This window comes from Babylonia areolata, chromosome 3 (genome assembly GCF_041734735.1).
Source record: "Babylonia areolata isolate BAREFJ2019XMU chromosome 3, ASM4173473v1, whole genome shotgun sequence".
NCBI classification, from domain to species: domain Eukaryota; kingdom Metazoa; phylum Mollusca; class Gastropoda; order Neogastropoda; family Buccinidae; genus Babylonia; species Babylonia areolata.
In genome coordinates this window covers 44,815,252-44,834,917 of record NC_134878.1, presented here as the reverse complement: position 1 = coordinate 44,834,917, position 19,666 = coordinate 44,815,252, and the positions used below count along the sequence as shown (strand labels likewise).

General features: G+C 44.3%; 1 protein-coding gene across 1 annotated transcript in view; it reads left to right on the top strand.

Annotated features, from left to right (window-relative positions):
- The window catches only part of LOC143280580 (acetylcholinesterase-like), a 60,731-nt gene that overhangs the window by 16,722 nt on the left and 24,343 nt on the right, over window positions 1-19,666 (top strand). Inside the window, exon 3 of the mRNA XM_076585283.1 lies at window positions 16,070-16,231. Coding sequence (XP_076441398.1) covers window positions 16,070-16,231 — 162 coding nt within the window. The remainder of the gene's footprint in view (window positions 1-16,069; window positions 16,232-19,666) is intronic.

The window sequence follows — 19,666 nt, the reverse complement described above, 5'->3', positions numbered from 1 at the left end:
GGTGCAGGGGAAGTTCCTTGTCCTTTCGAAAAGCGAATCGAGGAGAGAAAACTTTGAGAAAAGGGTTTGGGGGAGGGGGGGGGGGAGGAAGGGGTAGTGTCCTTTGACCAGTTCGAGATTGACTTTGGAGAGGAGAAAAGGTAGAGAGAATCCCTGACCGGTTTAGAGGACCGAAACTAGGACCACCCACTACTGGATTGATAAACAGTTAAGAGTGGTAACTCTCTTAATAGTACAAGGGACACAATTCGGGTCAATGCAGCTTATTCAGCTAGCTGAATTGGCAGCACAAGCAGCATTGACTTGAAATTGTGTTACGTGTACATGGAGAGAGTTACCACTCTTTGTTCAGTCTTTTACTGTCCTTGCCTCATTCTTCCTTAATTTCCAGCCACTACTAGGTTTCACTCCAAAAGTTGCCTCTCTCAAAACGATTTATTTCTTTACTGACGTATTTCGCGTTTTCAGTCGTCTTCTTGTGTCATTTTTAAGTGAAATGTTGTTCTCCTCACAAGGGGAAAACCAACCCTGTGAAAACCATGAAGAGGGATGTGACAGATGTGAGATAATCTCAGACCAATTCGACAAGGGTTATCTCCCCAAGAATCGTCATTGTAGCAGGTTTCAGAGTTGAAATGAAACTAATGATTACTCTGTATATAATTATGAAGGGAAATATGAAAATCCTGGCTTGTTCTGACGACTGTAAGAAGAGTTGTAAGTAGAAGTGTACAACGTATGCACAAACACATATACACGAACGAACACACTTCCACCTCCAACTCGTACCCATCCAACTTCTCTATCCCCTCATCCACCACCCCTCCCTCATTCCCCCCTCCCCGCCCCCACCACACACACACACACACACACACACACACACACACACACACACACACACACACACACACACACACACACCCGCCCCCCAAAACACACACACATTCGCACATACAAAAACTAGTTCTCATAACCATCATCCAATTAACCTGTCTCCCCTCCCCTTCCACTTTCCCCCACCCCACACGGACACCCCCGCCATCCCCAGCCCCAACCCACCCCCCAACACACACACACACACACACACACACACACACACACACACACACACACACACACACACCAGTTCCCCTCCCTCCTCATCTTCGAGCCTTACCTACACAGTCCCGTTTCACCACCCTCACCAGCACACAACTTCCTAGTGACCTTTGTGAAGCATTTGTCACCCTGGTGACCGATATTAATGACAGAAAAAGAAAAAAAAGTTGATAGAAGCAGGAAGAAGTTGGGTAAGGAGCTGGGTAGTAGGTGGGGGGTGTGGGTGGTGGTGGTGAGGGTTGGGGGGCTGGGGGGGGGGGGGGGACGGGGGAGGGCGAAAACGAGCCGTGTATTAGGCGCCAACCGATTTGGCGCTCAATCAAGGCTTCATCAGCGGGACCGGCAGTGTCCCAGCATGCTCTCCCGTCACGCACTCTCGCGACGCTCGTGGGCGTGGTACCAGGGGACGGCACTCTATCTGATGGCTTCAGGTCCTTAGCCCTTCCGTAATTGAAAATAGATTGTTGCTGTTTGGCAATGTTACAAAAGGGGGCGGGGGAGGGAGGGGGGCACGAAAGAAACAGAATGGGGGGGTGGGGGGGGGGGAAGAGAAGGAAAGAAAGAAAAAAAAGAAGGCCTACATCTGATGTGTGGTTCGTCCGTCGGGATCGACGAGGACCATCTAGTCATCCTGGGGGTGGGTGGGTTGGGCTCTGTGGGTGCGCAGATGACTGGTCAGGCCAATCCGCACCCGGAAGGTTCTGATGCAGTGTGGACAGGGGATGGTGGCGGCTGTCAGGGACTTGCTGACACTGCTTTTCCTGGCCTGTCTGCGTTGCTCTGCTGCAGCGATTCTGTTGGCCTCACAGGATTTGGCGCCCTTGTGGACAGCTGAACGCCACTTTGGTCTGTCCATTGCATTCACCTCCTACGTGTCGTGCCTGATGTTGAAGGCCTTCAGAGAAGCTTTCAGAGTGTCTTTGAAGCGCTTCTTTTGGCCTCCATGGGGGAGTTCGCCGTACAGCAGTTTCTTGGGGAGCCGGTTGTCTGGCATGCGAACTACATGGCCTGCCCAGCGCAGCTGGGCCTGCATCAAGATGGTGTAGATGCTGGGCACGTTTGCACGAGTGAGCACCTCTGTGTCAGGGATCTTCTCTTGCCACTTTATGCCGAGAAGTTTTCTGAGGCCTATATCTGATACAAATGTGCTGTATGTATTCTCACGATAGAATAATGGAAAGAAGGGGGCTGCAGAATAAAAGAAATGTAGTATGAGGGGTGAGAGAGAGACAAGAGGGGAAGGGGGGATAGAGAGGGTGAGAGAGAGAGAGACAAATAGAGACAGAGACAGAGACAGAAATGAAATGATATTCATTCAGAAGACCATCGGCCCAGTCTGAAGGGACCTGAACAAGTAAGTTACAATCGTAATCGTATACAAAGAAAACATATCATCTGGCAATAGATATTACTGACTGACAGCAACTGCACGTCCTTTTAAGGCTTTATATAAATATAGTAACAAATTCCAAATTATCTCTTCGTTGGATGATGAAAACAAAAGGCTCAGCCGAAATATACATGGATCACGATAATATTTTCTTGGAATGAATTCTTCTCTAAGATCACTATATGCAAGGCAAAGAAATACAAAACGTAATTCATTCTCTTCGGCTGACTTACATGATGGACATACTAGCTGCAATGAAGGACTTCTATAATCTTAATGAATGCTTGCATATTGATGAAACTCCGAATCTAAATTTAGTTAAATAATTCTTTATGAACCTGTGTATACGACTCTCTAGAGTGGCCATATTCAAAAGTCCTATAAAATTGAAACCTTTCACTAGTTTGAATGTGGTTATCCCAGTCTTGCCATCTACAATCAATAATTCTTTGCTTGAACACTTTCATAAAGCCTGAAACAGATTCTACACCCTGATTGTGCCAAAAAATGAAAACCCATACTTATCTAATGTTGTACGTATCTTTGTAACCCATGTGTGTTTTCCCCTTTCATCAAAATCATGTAACAATCTATATGTTTTATATGGTAATCTATGACTCTTCATTTCAGTTAATTTCAACCAGAAATTCTCACACTAGAGTTTAAATATATGGGATATATATCCATTCCACCACAAAGCAAATAATTCGGCGTTCTGATATTTTACGAAATATTTTTTTCAGACCATCAGTATGAACTTTTTCAATATCATACGCTGCTTTATCCAAACCCCATATTTCGGATCCATACTGTACTATGGGCTGAACTTGGGCATCAAACAGTTCAAACCCTGAATGTACGACAGCGAGATGTGGACAGACTACTTCAGAGAAGAGACGTTCAAGTTGAACCTACTCCAGACATGACAGGTTCAAGTTGAACCTACTCCAGACACGAAAAGTTCAAGTTGCACCTACTCCAGACATGACATGTTCAAGCTGAACCTACTCCAGACACGAAAAGTTCACGTTGAACCTACTCTAGACATGACAGGTTCAAGCTGAACCTACTCCAGACACGAGAAGTTCACGTTGAACCTACTCCAGACATGAGAAGTTCACGTTGAACCTACTCCAGACACGAGAAGTACAAGTTGAACCTACTTCAGACACGAGAAGTACAAGTTGAACCTACTCCAGACACGAGAAGTACAAGCTGAACCAACTCCAGACACGAGAAGTACAAGTTGAACCAACTCCAGACACGACAAGTTCAAGTTGAACCTACTCCAGACACGAGAAGTTCGAGTTTAATCTACCCCAGACGAGTGATTTAGTGATTTTCAAGTTGAACCTGCTCAAGACAAGAGGAATTCAAGCTGAACTACCCCCGACATGAGAAGTTTAAGTCGAACCTACTCCAGACAAGAACAGTTGAATATCCACCATCTGCGTTGCCTGCATGCTGGGTCTCGACGCGGTTCGTGACACTGAGGTACAGGTTTTGACCAGGTCCAGAAACCTGCTGTAAGTCCTTAGCCAGCGACGTCTCAGACGGCAAGGCCATGTCGGAGGCTTGAGAAGAGACGAATATCAAAAGGACACCTCTGCGTCGAACGTGAGAGTGGACCTCAAACTATTAGGCGTCCGCACCTCCGCTACAGACATGTAGGCAAAAGAGTCTTTACCTCTTTTTGCCACCGGTACAAGCAGGTGGGAATGTGTTGCTGTGGACCTTTCTACTGGATCTGTCTTTTCTTATGTTATACTTTAATGCATTTACTTACGTGTTTATTCTGTCTAATTATTGTATTTCTTTATACAAACCTTGTGTTATAATTTAATTATTTACCTATTTGTTTATTCTTTTTAATCAAACTTACAGCATAGGCTTTTCGAAGCCAGACGAACACAATGGATTTCTGCATATGTAATGCATCTGCACCCCCCCGCCGCCCCCACACCCATTTTATTAATTTCTTTTTACTTAGCAGATGTGGTGTCGCGTGTATTGACCAGTCTGCATGCTTTCAGACTTCATTGAAATTGAAACAGAAACTAAAACCGCCGTGGATCATGATTGCTGGAAGCAGACTGAAAAAGAAACAAAACAGCTATAATAATAATAATAATAATAATAATAATAATAATAATAATAATAATCATATTTATATGGCGCTGAATCTTGTGCAGAGACAAATGAAAGCGCTTTAATAATAATAATAATAATAATAGTGATAATAATAATAATATCTATATAGCGCTGAATCTTGTGCAGAGACAAATCAAAGCGCTTTCACACCAGTCATTCACACGCACGCATAACTCTAAAACTGAAGAGGAAACTGAAGACAAGGAAGAGGCAGAGAAGGGAGGCTATCTTGTGAAGAGGTGGGTTTTAAGGCCAGACTTGAAAGAGCTGAGTGCAGAGACCTGACGAAGCGAAAGAGGACGTTCATTCCAAATGCAAAACGGCGTCCATCAGTGGAGTGTTTGAATCTGGGTACGCGTAAACATATCGCTCCAGTCATTCAACAATGACAACAAAAGAAAACAAACAAACAAAACAACAAACAAACAAAAACAAAAACCACCAAGAAAAAAAAACGTGGATAGATCAAGCCGAGGAGAATCGAACCACACACCGTGTCGGGAACAGGGGTGCGGGAGACGGGGCACGGGGTAAGGGGCACGTGTTGCTGCCGGTCCAATCAGATCGACTTTCCCAGGTCTTGCAAAAGAGAATGTCAGTCCAGGAGTGGTCCTGTCCTGCCTATCGTAGATCCTGTTCAAGCCCAAACACCATCAGACGCGTACATCCATTGTCTTGTGAGACGGGTGGGCACCACTACTATTTCCTTGCCTGTGTACAAGCTGATGGGAAGCACCAGGTTTGATACTGAAAAGTGGTTGAGTTTAGGGATTTATTGTTAGACGCCCTTGAAGTCAACTTTTTCAGGGCTTAGGTCTTGAAATTACAACATGGCCTTGCCAAACTTAATTAAAAGATTCGAGATATTGTTCGTAAAATGTGGTATTAATTTTGTCTCTGTTATTGTGCGCTTTTGTTTTATGGTTATCCAAGCTGCTGAAGACCATTCGCTCTGAATTTTATCAATTCTGGTTTTGATTGTTGTTGTTGTTGTGTGTGTGTTTTTGTTTGTTTGTTTTTGTGACCGGCGAATACAGTATCCTTTGTTGTTGTCGGTCTTTTGTGTGCATACCATCTTCTCTGTAACTTCCGACTGCCGTAAATTGTTTTTTCAGCGAATCTTCAGCCTGTGATTCGGCAGCCTCGATCTTCATCATCTTCTTCTTCTTCTTCCGCGTTCCCTGGTCTCAGAGCGTCGAAGGTGGGGCAGGACTGCAGGATATGGGAGGGTGTCTGTGGGCCTGTGCCACAAGGGCACTGGTCAGTCAACATTTATTTCTTCAGACGGTAGAGGTGGGGGAGAAGCTTACAGTGTGCCGTTCGCAGTCTGACCTGTGCCGCTCTGTCCAGCTCATGGATGCCGTCCTTTTCGTCTTCCGTCCTGATGTCCAGACGTTGGCGCCATGCTTTCCTGAAGCTGTCTCTCAGTATCGTTTTTGCCTCGGCAGCCTCGATCGAAACGGAGAGTGTTCATCGCTGTTTCCGACATAAAAAGAACACCAAAAATCGAGGCGAGGACGGGGGCTGTTGATCTGTCACACATGCCCTTTGAGCGCCGGGGTGAGGAAGCGATTATCTGGCACAGTTGGACATGGCCTTTAACTTGGGTGGTGGGGGTGAATCGTTTGATTATCTCTTGTCCCTGCCCGTCCCCCCCCCCCCCCCCCCACCCTCACACTCTCTCTCCCTAGGTGGTTTGGGGAGAAACGTTTATTTCTCTTGTCCGCACCACCACCATCCCCCTCCTCCTCTCTCTCTGACTTAGTCTCTTTCTGTATGTCTCCTTTTCCCCACCTGTCTGTCTGTCTGCCTCTCTTTCAAGGTGGTGGGAGTGAAACGTTTTATTCTCTTTTCCGCTCCCTCCCTCCCTCCCTCTCTCTCTCTCTCTCTCTCTCTCTCTCTCTCTCTCTGTGACTCTGTTTCTGTTTGTCTTCTTCCCCCATCCGTCTGTCTGTCTGTCTGTCTGTCTGTCTGTCTCCCTCTCTGTCCGTCTCCTTCTCTCGCCCCCCGTTCCCCTCCTTCTCCCCTTATCTCCCCTCTCCCCCGTCACCCCCTCCCTTCCCCGCCAATAAAAATTGCTTGATTCAGTTTCTAGTTTCTCAAGGAGGCGTCACTGCGTTCTGACAAATCCATCCATTTACGCTGCACTACATGTTCCAGGCAGATGCCTGACCAGCAGCATAACCCAAAGTGCTTAGTCAGGCCTTGAGTGCCGTGTGTATAGATTTATGTACCTACCAAAGTGGATTTCTTCGACTGTTTGCCAGAGGACAACACTCTCGTTGCCATGGGTTCTTTTTTTTTTCAGAACGTGAAGTGCAGCACGCACACAGGAACTCGGTTTATCGTCTCACCCGAATGACTGGACGCTCAGTTTGATTTTCTAGTCAAACTAACTTGGGAGAAAGGGCTAGAGCGGGATTCGAACCCAAACCCTCACGGACTCTTTGTATTGGCAGATGAGCGTCTTAACCATTCTGCCACCTTCCTCCTCGGACATGGTACAGACCCCTCCAAGCCTAACCCTAACCTCCAGGTCTTTATCGTATTTTAAATCTTTTTTTTTTTTTACCTGTGGGGATGAGTCTGGAATGTTATAGGTACTCTCACATCAGGTGAGAAACTGGGTGGTCTGATCATGTAGTCTTTTTTTTTTCTTTTTTTTTCAACAATTTTTTAATTCTCCATCATTCACCCATCCATTCCACAAATCTTACATTCATTCATCAACATCTTTCTGCTGTTGTCGTTATATAGGGTTACCTGCAAATGGACAGGAAAAGAGAAATGAAAAGTGTCATGGAAACATGCAACAGACAATGTTGGCAATGACATGATATTGTAAAATGCATAGAGCTTCAAGAATATGCGCTATAGTAAAACATCTTAATAAATGCATAAATAAATAAGTAAATAAATAAATATTTCTTGAGACAATACGGATAAATTATGTGACAGATGTCTTCACATTCTTTTCAATGAAATGCTATATTAATGTATTACTGATGAATTTTTAGCCTCTATTCATTTTTTTTAAAACTATGCAGCTCTTTTTTTTTTCCAACAAAGTGAGTCGTATTTATAGATTCTGAACAAGCAAGGCAATATAAGGTTTAACAAAACAAAAATGTAGGCTATAAAAGTTATAATCTGCAAAACGAAGAAGACATGGAGGTGGACACATCATTTGACAACTTGCACAACTCAACGTGAGCACGTGAAAACGGAGAGTTACGGCCCTGATGAGACACACAACCCTGACACGAATACCTTGACCTTCACAAAGAGACATGTGTGAACTCACCTAAAATTGTCGTCATTTTGCTTGCAACGTGCCTTGCTGATCATGTTGTCGTGATAAAAACTTTAAAAAATATAAAAAAAACACCCAGAAGTAGGACTCTTCTGAAGCATTTAGTCCACGTTTCTCACCCCTCTCTCCCCCACATCTTACTCAGGTTCAGTTTCTCAAGGAGGCGTCACTACGTTCGGACAAATCCATGTACGCTTCACCACATCTGCTAGGCAGATGTCTGACAGCAGAATAACTCAGGGGCGCGCTAGTCAGGCCTTGAGCGCATGCATATATATATTGATGAACCTATTGCATAATACATTTGCTCAGCACTTTCAAGTCTTGTCTTAAAACCCACCTCTTCCCAAAATAGCCTCTCTCCCCTGTCTTCAGTTTCTCCAGTGTTAGAGTTATGCATGCGTGTGAATGAATGGTGTGAAAGTGCTTTGATTTGTCTCTGCACAAGATTCAGCGCTATATAATAATAATAATAATAATAATAATAATAATTTGCGTAGCTATCAGAGAGGATTTCTTCTACAGAATTTTTCCAGAGGACAATTCAAGACTTCCTTATTGTTTAGTTGAATTTAGACGTGGTGGTTGAATATTATTGTTTGTGAAAACGAAGCATGTCATTTTGTCCCTGCATTTTTTAAAAACAGTTTCCACACCTTTGAGTATTAAAAAATGCTTGTGTAACTGCAACTGAATTCCAGTTCAGACTTTGCTCATAATTTCGACAGTTTCTATTACAACATGATGATATTTGATAATTAGCTGATATTCCAGGATACCAAAGCGAATTGTATTTAAAGCTTTAAAAATAGTTTATTATGTCGAGCAGCTGACCAATGTCATTTTGAATACACTCCTGTAAATGTACTGTTCTTTCATCCTTGATCTCACTGATATTAATGGTGAACACGTCCAGAATGCCAAACTCTGTTACGTTCTTGCTTTACATTTGTAACAAAGCTTTTCACAGTGTTTAAAAACACCAAACTCAAATTCATTGATGATTTTGTTCATGATGAGAATCATTTCCCTATTACCCTCCATGCATAGGGCATCTTTACTGATCTGGTCATGTATCGAACGTCTATTTTTTATAATCTTATTGCCCGCCCACAATGCAAGCCGCATTTGTCTCCCTTTGGGCCTGCTTTCCCATCTCCGGAGTCACTGACCTCTTCATCGTTTGCTGTGGACTTCCAAGAAATGAACGATAATAGTTCAGAGTTGCTGTTAATTCCTGAACATCCTTCCCCTCTGTAAGCAGTTCGTGAGACAGACATAGTAACCGCCACACCCCCGAAAAAAATAATGCACGTGTGATTAACAGTCATAAGTGATAAGAAACTCTAGGGAGAGCTGGACAGTACAAGGTCTTCAGAGAAGAAGCCCCCCTCAGTCAAGTATGTCGGCCCTGAACTCCTTACACTCTAAGGGGGCCGGGCCGCACCCGGGTCATGACTCCTGGATGCCCTTGTATTGCCGCCTTTAAAAAAATTTTTTCCTGGTCCTCAGCAGCTTCGAACCCGCGTCTCCAGGGTGGTGGCCACTTTAGGACTGAGTCACCTTTTCTGGCAGGCGTTTTAACCACTGAGCCATCGTACGCCTAGTTTGATCCTTATGAAGTTTACTTTCATTCCTCCTCGACCAGATCCAGCTGGAAATCTTTTCTGCTACTTCTGCCATTGCCTTGAGAGCCCGTATCCTCTCTCTGCCAGAAATCGACTGCTGTTTCATGAGGCTGTAGGCAGGTGCGCTCACAAACCTTCTTGCACCAGTCTCTATGGCGAGGATTTTGCTTGGAAGCCAGATTCCCTCAGGCTGCTGGCGAGACTAGCATACTTCTCGGTCTTGTAGATGTCGGCTTTCTCCATTCTGCTTTCTTATGGCACAGTGAATTAAATCAGATTCGTTTGTTTCGTTGCCTTGGAGTGGAATACTATGTTAGGTCTCATGCCGCTCTTTCTGATGATTTCTGGGTGTTTCTTGCCCTCTGGTAGGTTCGCTGTGCGTTCCCAATCTTCAGCACCATCAAGCAGTCCACGTTTCCATGCCTTGGCTGTTACAGCTGTCTGATTAACATAATTATAATAACCCCCCTGCACCCCCCACCCCACAGACACACACAAAGAAAAATAAAGATATAAAATACAACGAAAATGAAATATAAGAAAAATAACACACGCATGGTTACCATTGAACTCGGCGACGAGTAATAATTAAAAAAAAACAAAAAAAAAACAAGGGCATACATTCAGACAGACCTAGAGAAGCACGTGAAAACTGTGAGCCTCAGTGTATCAGCTAGGGGAAGGGAAAGGGAGCTGATAGCGAAGAGTCCGCTCTCCACAGGCAGCAAGGGAAACACACAGTGATCAAGTTATTGTCGTCACTCCTCAGGCAGGGGCTTACCTCAGACATCATCAGGAAGGGACGTGGAGAGATATTTTTTTAAAGGCAACAATAATAATTATAAGAGCGAAAAGGAAGGAAAGATGGGGATGGAAAGGGGGGGGGGAGGAGAGGTGGCAGAAAGAAGGAAAGGGAGAGAAAAGACAGAAATAGACACAGAGAGAGAACTCAAAACGTTTTTTATTCACAGAGAGAGAGAGACAGAGGCAGAGAGAGAGTGAGTTCACCTGGCCAAAACATAGTGAGTTTAGAACATTTCAGGTAAACCGCCATGGAGTGGAATCACACACACACACACACACACACACACACACACACACACACACACACACACACACACACATATGAACACACATGCACTATCTCTCTCTCTCTCTCTCCCTCTCCCCCCCCCTCTCTCTAAAACAGTAGGACATTACAGTAATAGAAAACTCACCAGTTCAATATACAGACTATGACTGGATGCTATAAAAAAAAATATGTGACATATAAATGGTAGTATAATTACCCCCCATGCATATCATTTAATATTGTGAACAAACTAAAAACTCTTTTTTTTTCACTATTCGTTTACTGTATCTGTAGCCCTATCGGTTTCCACAGGAAATGTTTTTGAATGACAAACAACTTATGTCTGACTAGTTTGTTTTATTTTGTTTATAGTCTTTTATGTAAATTCAGGAGAGAGGAACAGAGAAAGTAGTGATGAAATGAGGCATGGATGGGGTTGGGAAGGAGATGGATTTTCGTCTAATATCACAACTGTGGAAAGACGTTAAACAAAAGAACACACACACACACACACACACACACACACACACACACACACACACACACACACACACACACACACACACACACACATCTTTCGGTTCCAGATCACTGAAAATTCTGCTGCTGCTGTTGCTACAAATTGTGTTAGCGCTGGTGGTGGTGGTGGTGCTGCTACAACTATTCCAGTGTACCTATACTACATTCGTCTTTGTAATAGACTGGCCTGGGCAGATTGACATGGAGGACAAGCCGTTGCCCATGCTGCAAGTCCCCCATCTCCTCGCCTCTAGCTGACCCCAGGGTAAAAGCAGAAGCCAATACACCTGTCACCAGGGACGACACAGGAGCTGCTGGAAAGCAGTTGGTTACAACTCAAGACCGCCTTAGGGACTCTGACTCCGGATTTTCTGTCAGGGTTTACTCCCCTAGCCTTTTCCTGAAGAAGATGTAGCCGCAAGGCAGCGGAGGTTTGAGCTTGGAGTTGTCCTTCTAGACGAGTAGCCTTCCGCGGCTGAGGAGCTTCATCTGCTCGGGTTTTGAAATCGGAGTTTTAAGTACAGGTTGTGATGTCCTGTCCTGGGAAAGCCTTGCGGACTCACGTGGACCCTGGAAATCTGCCATTCAGAGAGGGGTGAAACAAGCAGAGAGAAGCCGCATTGACTCACCGAGGAGAAAAAGAGCCACACGCAAGTCAAATTCTGTAAACCAAGCAGTATCTACCTGTATCTGTCCCACATGCAGTAGAGATCGCCACTCCAGCATAGGTCTACACAGCCACAGCAGGAAGTGCAATACCCGGCAGTGACTACATTTCTGGTGCAGCCATCGTCTCTCGAGACGGAAGGAGGCCGACGACGACGACGACGACGACGAATAGACTGGCGTGTAATAATGCTGACACATTCTCTCTCGTTCACAGCTCAGAATCACCTCTTTTTTTTCCTTTTTTTTCAAATGTCCAAACTATTCCCATTAACACATGTATGTGATACATTTTGTGAAGGACTAACTAGATGGATGGATGAATGGATGGATAGATAAGTTAATATTTCAAACTGAGAAGAAAATAAGCTATGCTGACACGAAACGAATACTTGAACAGCATTATTATTTAGAAACCGTGGGTGAGGTGATTTCAGCGGGAGGAAAACAGAGGATCGAAGGAAGAAAATGAATCCAGAACTGGCACACACGACTCTAAGGCAGATTTTTGTACGGCTTCCGCCACAGGCGCAGATTATGTAATTCATCGATCGTTTATCAACTGACACGAGATATTTCAATATGCATGACTCACAGAATGAAAACGGAACAAAGAAAAGGAAACCGATAGGACAGTAGAGACCTCAAACTGATAGTGGAATTTCAATGATTCGTACACATTATTTCATTCTGAACATGCGAGGCTCAAGAACTCCTGGTTTCCTCTATCTCTACCGCACGCCCTGTTTATTTGTTTATTTATTTATTTCTATTTTTGGGTGGTGGTGGTTAAGGTGGTGGTGGTGGTATCATTATTATTAATATATTATTATTATTATTATTAGCATCATCATCATCATCGTTATTGTTGTTGTTGTTGTTGTTATTATTATTATTATTATTATTATCATCATCATCATCATCATCCTAACTAGTGGTAATAGTAGTAGTAGTAGTAGAAGTTGTGGTTACTAGAAGCAGTAATAGTAGTAGTCGTACTTCCACCTCTATTTTTGTTGACGTTGTTGGTGATGGTCTTCTTTGTCTTCTTCTTCACTTCCTCCTCCTCTTCTTCCTTTTCCTCTTCCTCCTCCTCCTCATTCTTCTTCTTCTTCTTCTTCTTCTTCTCATTATCATATTTATAAATCATGAAAAAGTCAACATGTCACTTCTTTCAAGCAGCTTCCTTGCAGAGTACGAATAACTGTTGTGAAGACAAAAGCATGGACTTAGCATGGAAGATGACAAAGTACACACACGCACACTGTGAGAGAGAGAGAGACGGACAGACAGACAGACAGACAGAGAGCAAGAAGACAACGCAACCCGACATCAACCTAATAATGCCAGCCGCTTTCCTGAAAACGTACACAGAAGGCTGGCGGCAAGGAACGACGTCAGTGTGAGAACACAGCCATTCACACCACCTCATCCACTCTGAACAGCTCCTCGTTCCAAGTCTTCACAGTCTCTTCCGGTCGCGTCGTACGTTTTTTGTTGTTGTTTTTTTGTTGTTTTTTTGTTTGTTTGTTTGTTTTTGGGGGGGGGAGGGAGTGTGGGGGGTTGCCTCGTTTGGAACCGGAAGTGAAACTCTCTAACAACGAAGTCGGGGACCGTCGTGAGTGACCCGGATTTCGGATACTATAGCGGATCTAAAGGAAGCGTCGTTTGTCTTTCCGCGTCCGGCCCTTGTCATAATTGTTCGTCTGTTGTGTTTGTGGTGGAGAGCGTTGGGGGTGAAGGAGAGGCGAGGGGGGGGAGGGAGGGGGGGGGCGGGGTGAATAGAAAACACACCGTACGCTCCCTACACACACACACACACACACACACACACACACACACACACACACACACACACACGCACACACACACACGCACACACACACACACACACACACACACACACACACACACACACACGCACGCACACACACACACACACACACACACACACACACACACACACACACGCACACACACACACGCACACACACACACACACACGCACACACACACACGCACACACACACACACACACACACACACACACACACACACACACACACACACACACACACACACACACACACCTTCCCTTCTTCCCTCACACCCTCTATTTCACTCCTCTTCGTCTCTCTCTCTCTCCCCCTCCCCCACCACTCCCTCACCCCCGTTTCTCTCTCGTATTACTTATTCTAATTGCAGTTTACTTAAAAACGGGTTCTCTCTTTACCAATTCTACATTCTGTATTATTTGTCCCCCACCCCTACCCCCATAGAAAGTAAGTGCTGTTTCATTATTATTTTCCTTCGGTTTCTTCTTCTTCTTTTTTTCTTTTTTTTGAGGGGGGTATGGGGGGGTGTTCTAAACTTCTTTTGATTTTTTTTTAATTTCACCCCATTTTCCTCCTCTTTCTCCTCCCCCCCCCCCCCCCCCCCCACCCCTCTCTCTCTCTCTCTCTCTCTCTCTCTCTCTCTCTCTCTTTCTCTGTATCTCCTGATGATGCTGTCTTTAAGTAAGCCCCGGCCCAAGGAGTGACAATAATTTGATCACTAAGTGTTCTGGAAAGCTGAGCCTCCGTTATCAGCGCCTCCCCTTCCCCCAGTCCCTCCCCCCCAAGCCCCGTCCCCCCGGCCTCCCCTTCTCCCTGGCTGAAAGACTACGGGGCTCACAGGTTTCATGTGGTTCACTTGTCCGTCTCTCTGTCTGTCTGTTTGACTTCTGCCTTCCATTCTCCCTCTTTTACCAGGTTGAAAGCCTCTCCCACCAGTAGTAACTGAATATCTCGCCACTACTTGTACTGGGGGGCAGGGGGGGGGGGAGAAAAGAGCTTGGCGATGTTTGAAAATCAGGGGCAGTTTGCAGTTGGAGTGTGTGGTGTGTGTGTGAGAGAGAGAGAGAGAGAGAGAGAGAGAGACAGAGACAGAGAGACAGAGAGACAGACAGAGAGAGACAGAGACAGAGAGACAAGACAAGACAAAGATTTTAATGTCCATTCAGCGTTACAACCTCCCCCTCCCACTCTACATACACCCAAAGTGAGCTGACATGGGTGGTGTTGGAGAACAATGAAGCTGGGAGTGCTTATAGATAGGTTTTAAAAAGATGAGTTTTTAGTGATGAGCGAAAAGCAGAAACAGAATCAGATGCACGGATATGATGAGGACGGTTGTTCCAGATGTGAGGAGCAGCAAAGAAGAAAGAATGTTCACCATAGGTTCTTGTATTGACACGAGGAAGTTTCAAAAGGTAACAGTCAGAGGAAGGGCGGAGATTTCTTGCAGGAGTGTAAATGCTGATAAGGTCAGAAAGATATGTAGGTCCTGCGGAGTGGAAAACAGAATAGCAGAGACACGGAACTTTGCATTTAATTCTCGCTTCAATGGGGAGCCAATGTAGAGTGCGGAGGTGAGGAGAAATGTAATGTAGTGGAAGTGTTGGTACAGGCTTTGGGTCCAGAGCCAGTTAACTAGTTGGATTCTGGTAGTGTTCCTAGGTGTGTGTCCGGATTCAGGGAATTTGATTTATCATCATCATCATCATCATCATCAGAAGGTGCAGAAGAAGGAGGAGGATGAGAAGAACAAGAACAAAAACAAGAGCAACAATACCAATACTACGAATAATAATAATGATACTCATCATCATCATCATCATCAGTATGATAATAATAATGATCAGTGATTAATATAGCAATAATCATGGTTATATTTATCATCATCGTCATCATCATGTGCATTCATGTACCGATCAAAGCGCGTGGATTCATGACCTCTAGGAGATGCAAAGCAAAAATCAAATCAACAACGCAATACCTCGAAAAAACATTAATGAATTTCCACAGAATTTCTATAGACTAGGCCACGGAATATGGAGCGAATAATGATTCTAGTATGAATACGTTTGACACTGCTTGACTTTTACCCTTCTTTTCACCAGCGGATAGACATAGGTATACTTTGTTCAGCATGCTATCTCAAGAAGGCGTTGACGAATTTCTCTGTAGTCTGTAGACAGGAAGTTAATGTCACCTGGTTTCCGAATCTAATTCTGCTGTTGTCCAAGACAAAGAAACTTTTCCGCAGAGAATGAATGATCAAAATTTAATTCTTGTTTGGGCGTTGGCGGTGGTGTGCAACTCACAATCACGTCACAATCTTCTTTTTTGTTTACAATTTAATTGTTTTGTTAGTTTTGCTTCATGGGGGAGTGACGGGTGTGCCTGTTTCAGCCCCCTCAACCCCCACTGCCGTGGTCGGGGGTGCTGGAAGCCACACAACTGCCCCCGGCGTGCCTGCAGCACCATATGGGCGTCACCTACATAGACCTGCACGTCCCTGGCTTCAACCGTACCAGCGAAGACTGCCTGTACCTCAACATTCATGCTCCTAAGGTCAGGGTTGTGTGTGTGTGTGTGCGCGCGTGCGCGTGTGTGTGTGTGTGTGTTGTGTTGTGTGTGTGTGTGTGTGTGTGTGTGTGTGTGTGTGTCTGTGTGTGTGTGTGTACAAATTTATATGCAGTTTGGGATGGGGGATGGGGGGGAAGGAAGGCGTACAAATGCCGCATTTTCTTGTTTCATATTTCGACACCAGCATGACGAACAGTCGTGACACTAAGGACGAATGTCAGGAGAACGTTAATAATAACAATAATAATTATGATAATAATACATAGTTTTTCTATGGCGCGATATCCAGCACCAATGTACTCAAAGCGCTTTACATCATCCAGTTGACTATAGACATGCCTTAAAAACACATGAACTGCTATCTGACAATGGAAAACATCCAGTGTGTTCATATGAATGAAAAAGCACACTTAAGAGATGAATCAGATTATAAAAGCTATGAAGTAAATAAGGCTTAGATTAAAACAAAATGCATTTCATAGAACACACACACACACACACACACACACACACACACACACACACACACAGAGAGAGAGAGAGAGAGAGAGAGAGAGAGATGACAACTCATTCAATACACACCACAACCTCTTTAGACTTTTTCTTATAATATACTTTTCCTCTGATACATAACATGAACTTTTTTTTTCTTTTCTTTTTTTACACTAATATTCACATGCATTCCCTTTCCTTTATACACTACTTTACTCCTTTCCGTCTAAAAACACTTATAGTGAATAGACGTTAAACTGAAGAAAACACACAGACACACACACACACACACACACACACACACTCTCTCTCTCTCTCTCTCTCTCTCACACACGCACACACACACACACACATACACACGCACACAGACACAGACACAGACACAGACACACACACACACACACACACACACACATATATATATATATATATATATATATATATAGAGAGAGAGAGAGAGAGAGAGAGAGAGAAGTCCCTCCCTTACACACACACACACACACACACACACACACACACACACACACACACACACACACACACACACACACACACACACACGCTGCACTAGAAACAAAATTGCATGAGCGTTGATATATTTCTTATTTTCGAACATAGAATTCTGTTCGGACATACTAACATACCTACACACTTTTACACTCGTACCAGAGCACTGTACCCTCACAAACACATGCACGCACGCATCACGCACGCACACACAGTCTCAAACCATTATTGTTCGTTTGGACTGTTTATCATATCCGGTTGTTTGCGTTTTCCGTGTCCATCCCTTAACCACTTGCTTTGGTTAGGGACTGAATCCAGTTTAGGCCCAACGCTGTGCTGAAATCAGAGACTTCCTCAGCTTACAGTTGGACCAACAGTAAACTAATAGCTGTATGATTAATGGTGTCTCCACTTCAGTGTTAAGTCATTTGGTTTAAATAATCTTTAACTGTTCAAGAATACACATGATTACAATGCAATGAATGAACAAAAGAGCATCAACAAGCTTTAAAGCTTATACTGTGCTCACAACGTTGCACTTCAATTTTATCATGACGGCTGATGTACCATATTATCAATTGTATCAAATAACATTCATGAACAGTAAGTAATGAAATAATGAAATAAAACAAATAAACAAACAGTACATAATATAGTAAAATAATGCTAATATCAATATTAACATGAGATTAAATTCATTATCACCAGAGTAATTGGCCTGATAGAAGAAAAACACGAAGGAAAAAAAAAAAGAAGAAAATTTAGAAGAATGGTTAACTCATTTACAAATCAGTCTTTTTGTGTGTGTGTGAAGGATTATGACTCTCAAACAAGGAGGCAAGGTTGCACTGGCTCTTAGAGCTGCAGCCTTGGGGGCTAGTTGGCCTTTGGGAACCATCCTAACGCCGACTGTCCTGAAACCCTCTTGGCCGAGAGAGCGGGGATGTAACTTGAGCAAAACCCTCTCTCCACTGCACTGAGCGAGAAAGACCAAAATTTTCACCATGTGACAATGTGTTATATTATTTGCATTTGTGTATATAATCATTTCTTTTTATCACAACAGATTTCTCTGTGTGAAATTCGGGGCTGCTCTCCCCAAGGAGAGCGCGTCGCTACACTACAACGCCACCCCCACCCCCTTTTTTCCCCTGCGTGCAGTTTTATTTGTTTTTCATATAGAAGTGGATTTTTCTACAGAATTTTTGCCAGGAAAAACCCTTTTGTTGCCGTGGGTTCTTTTACGTGCGCTAAGTGCATGCTGCACACGGGACCACGGTTTATCGTCTCAGCCGAATGACGATGCATGTATATGAGCATAAACCAAGAAAGTACCAGACGAAACAAAGCCAACAAACAAACAAACAAAAACACAAGAAATAATGCAAAACAGAAGAAAAAGCCAGTTTAAATGTTTTTGTTTGTTTGTTTGTTTTTTGTGAAAAAGTTGCTTCTAACAACGAAATATAATCAGTTTGGACAAATTCCTCTCCATAGAGGACACGCGTGATGAACCTTTGTTCTGACCCCTTCCAGATCTGAGTCCTTTTTGCATTGTGGCCCAAGGGCCTGTCAAGGCCGGCGACCCATATGAAAACATTTCCGAGTTCTGAGTCATTTTCTGGTTGACATTTAGCACTAGGGGAACACAACCCGGCATTATTAACCTGGCGTGCGCAAATCTTCTTCCTTGGTCCATGAGAGGAGCTGAGCTTATCACGACCTCGACCCTGACCCTGACCCTTTGGCGGCAGAGAAGGTGACCTTGACAGGGGGCGAGGCGGTGGATGGTGACCCGGATCAAGTGACTTGGGGATGAGGGAAGGGGTAGGGAGAGAGATTTTTTTTGGGGGGGAGGGGTGTGGGTAGGAACAATGCCCACAGGCACAGCAGGGGGAGATAAGGGGGGACAGTGGTCGAGAGTACAGAGAGGTTTGGGGTGAGTTTGGCTTGATAAGGAACGTGTGGGTGGGGTCGGGGGTTGTATGGACTTGAGAGTGTCTTCTTTCTTTTTTTCGGTTTGTTGTTGTTGTTGTTGTTTGTTGAAGGTGGCAGAATGGTTAAGACGCTCAGCTGCCAATACAGAGAGTCCGTGAGGGTGTGGGTTCGAATCCCGCTCTCGCCCTTTCTCCTAAGTTTGACTGGAAAATCAAACTGAGCGTCTGGTCTTTCGGATGAGACGATAAACCGAGGTCCCGTGTGCAGCACGCACTTGGCGCACTGAAAAAGAACCCATGGCAACGAGAGTGTTGTCCTCTGGCGAAATTACGTAAAATGAAATCCACTTTCATAGGTACACAAATATGTAAGCATGCACTCAAGGCCTGACTAAGCGCGTTGGGTTATGCTGCTGGTCAGGCATCTGCTCAACAGATGTGGTGTAGCGTGTATGGATTTGTCCGAACGCAGTGACGCCTCCTT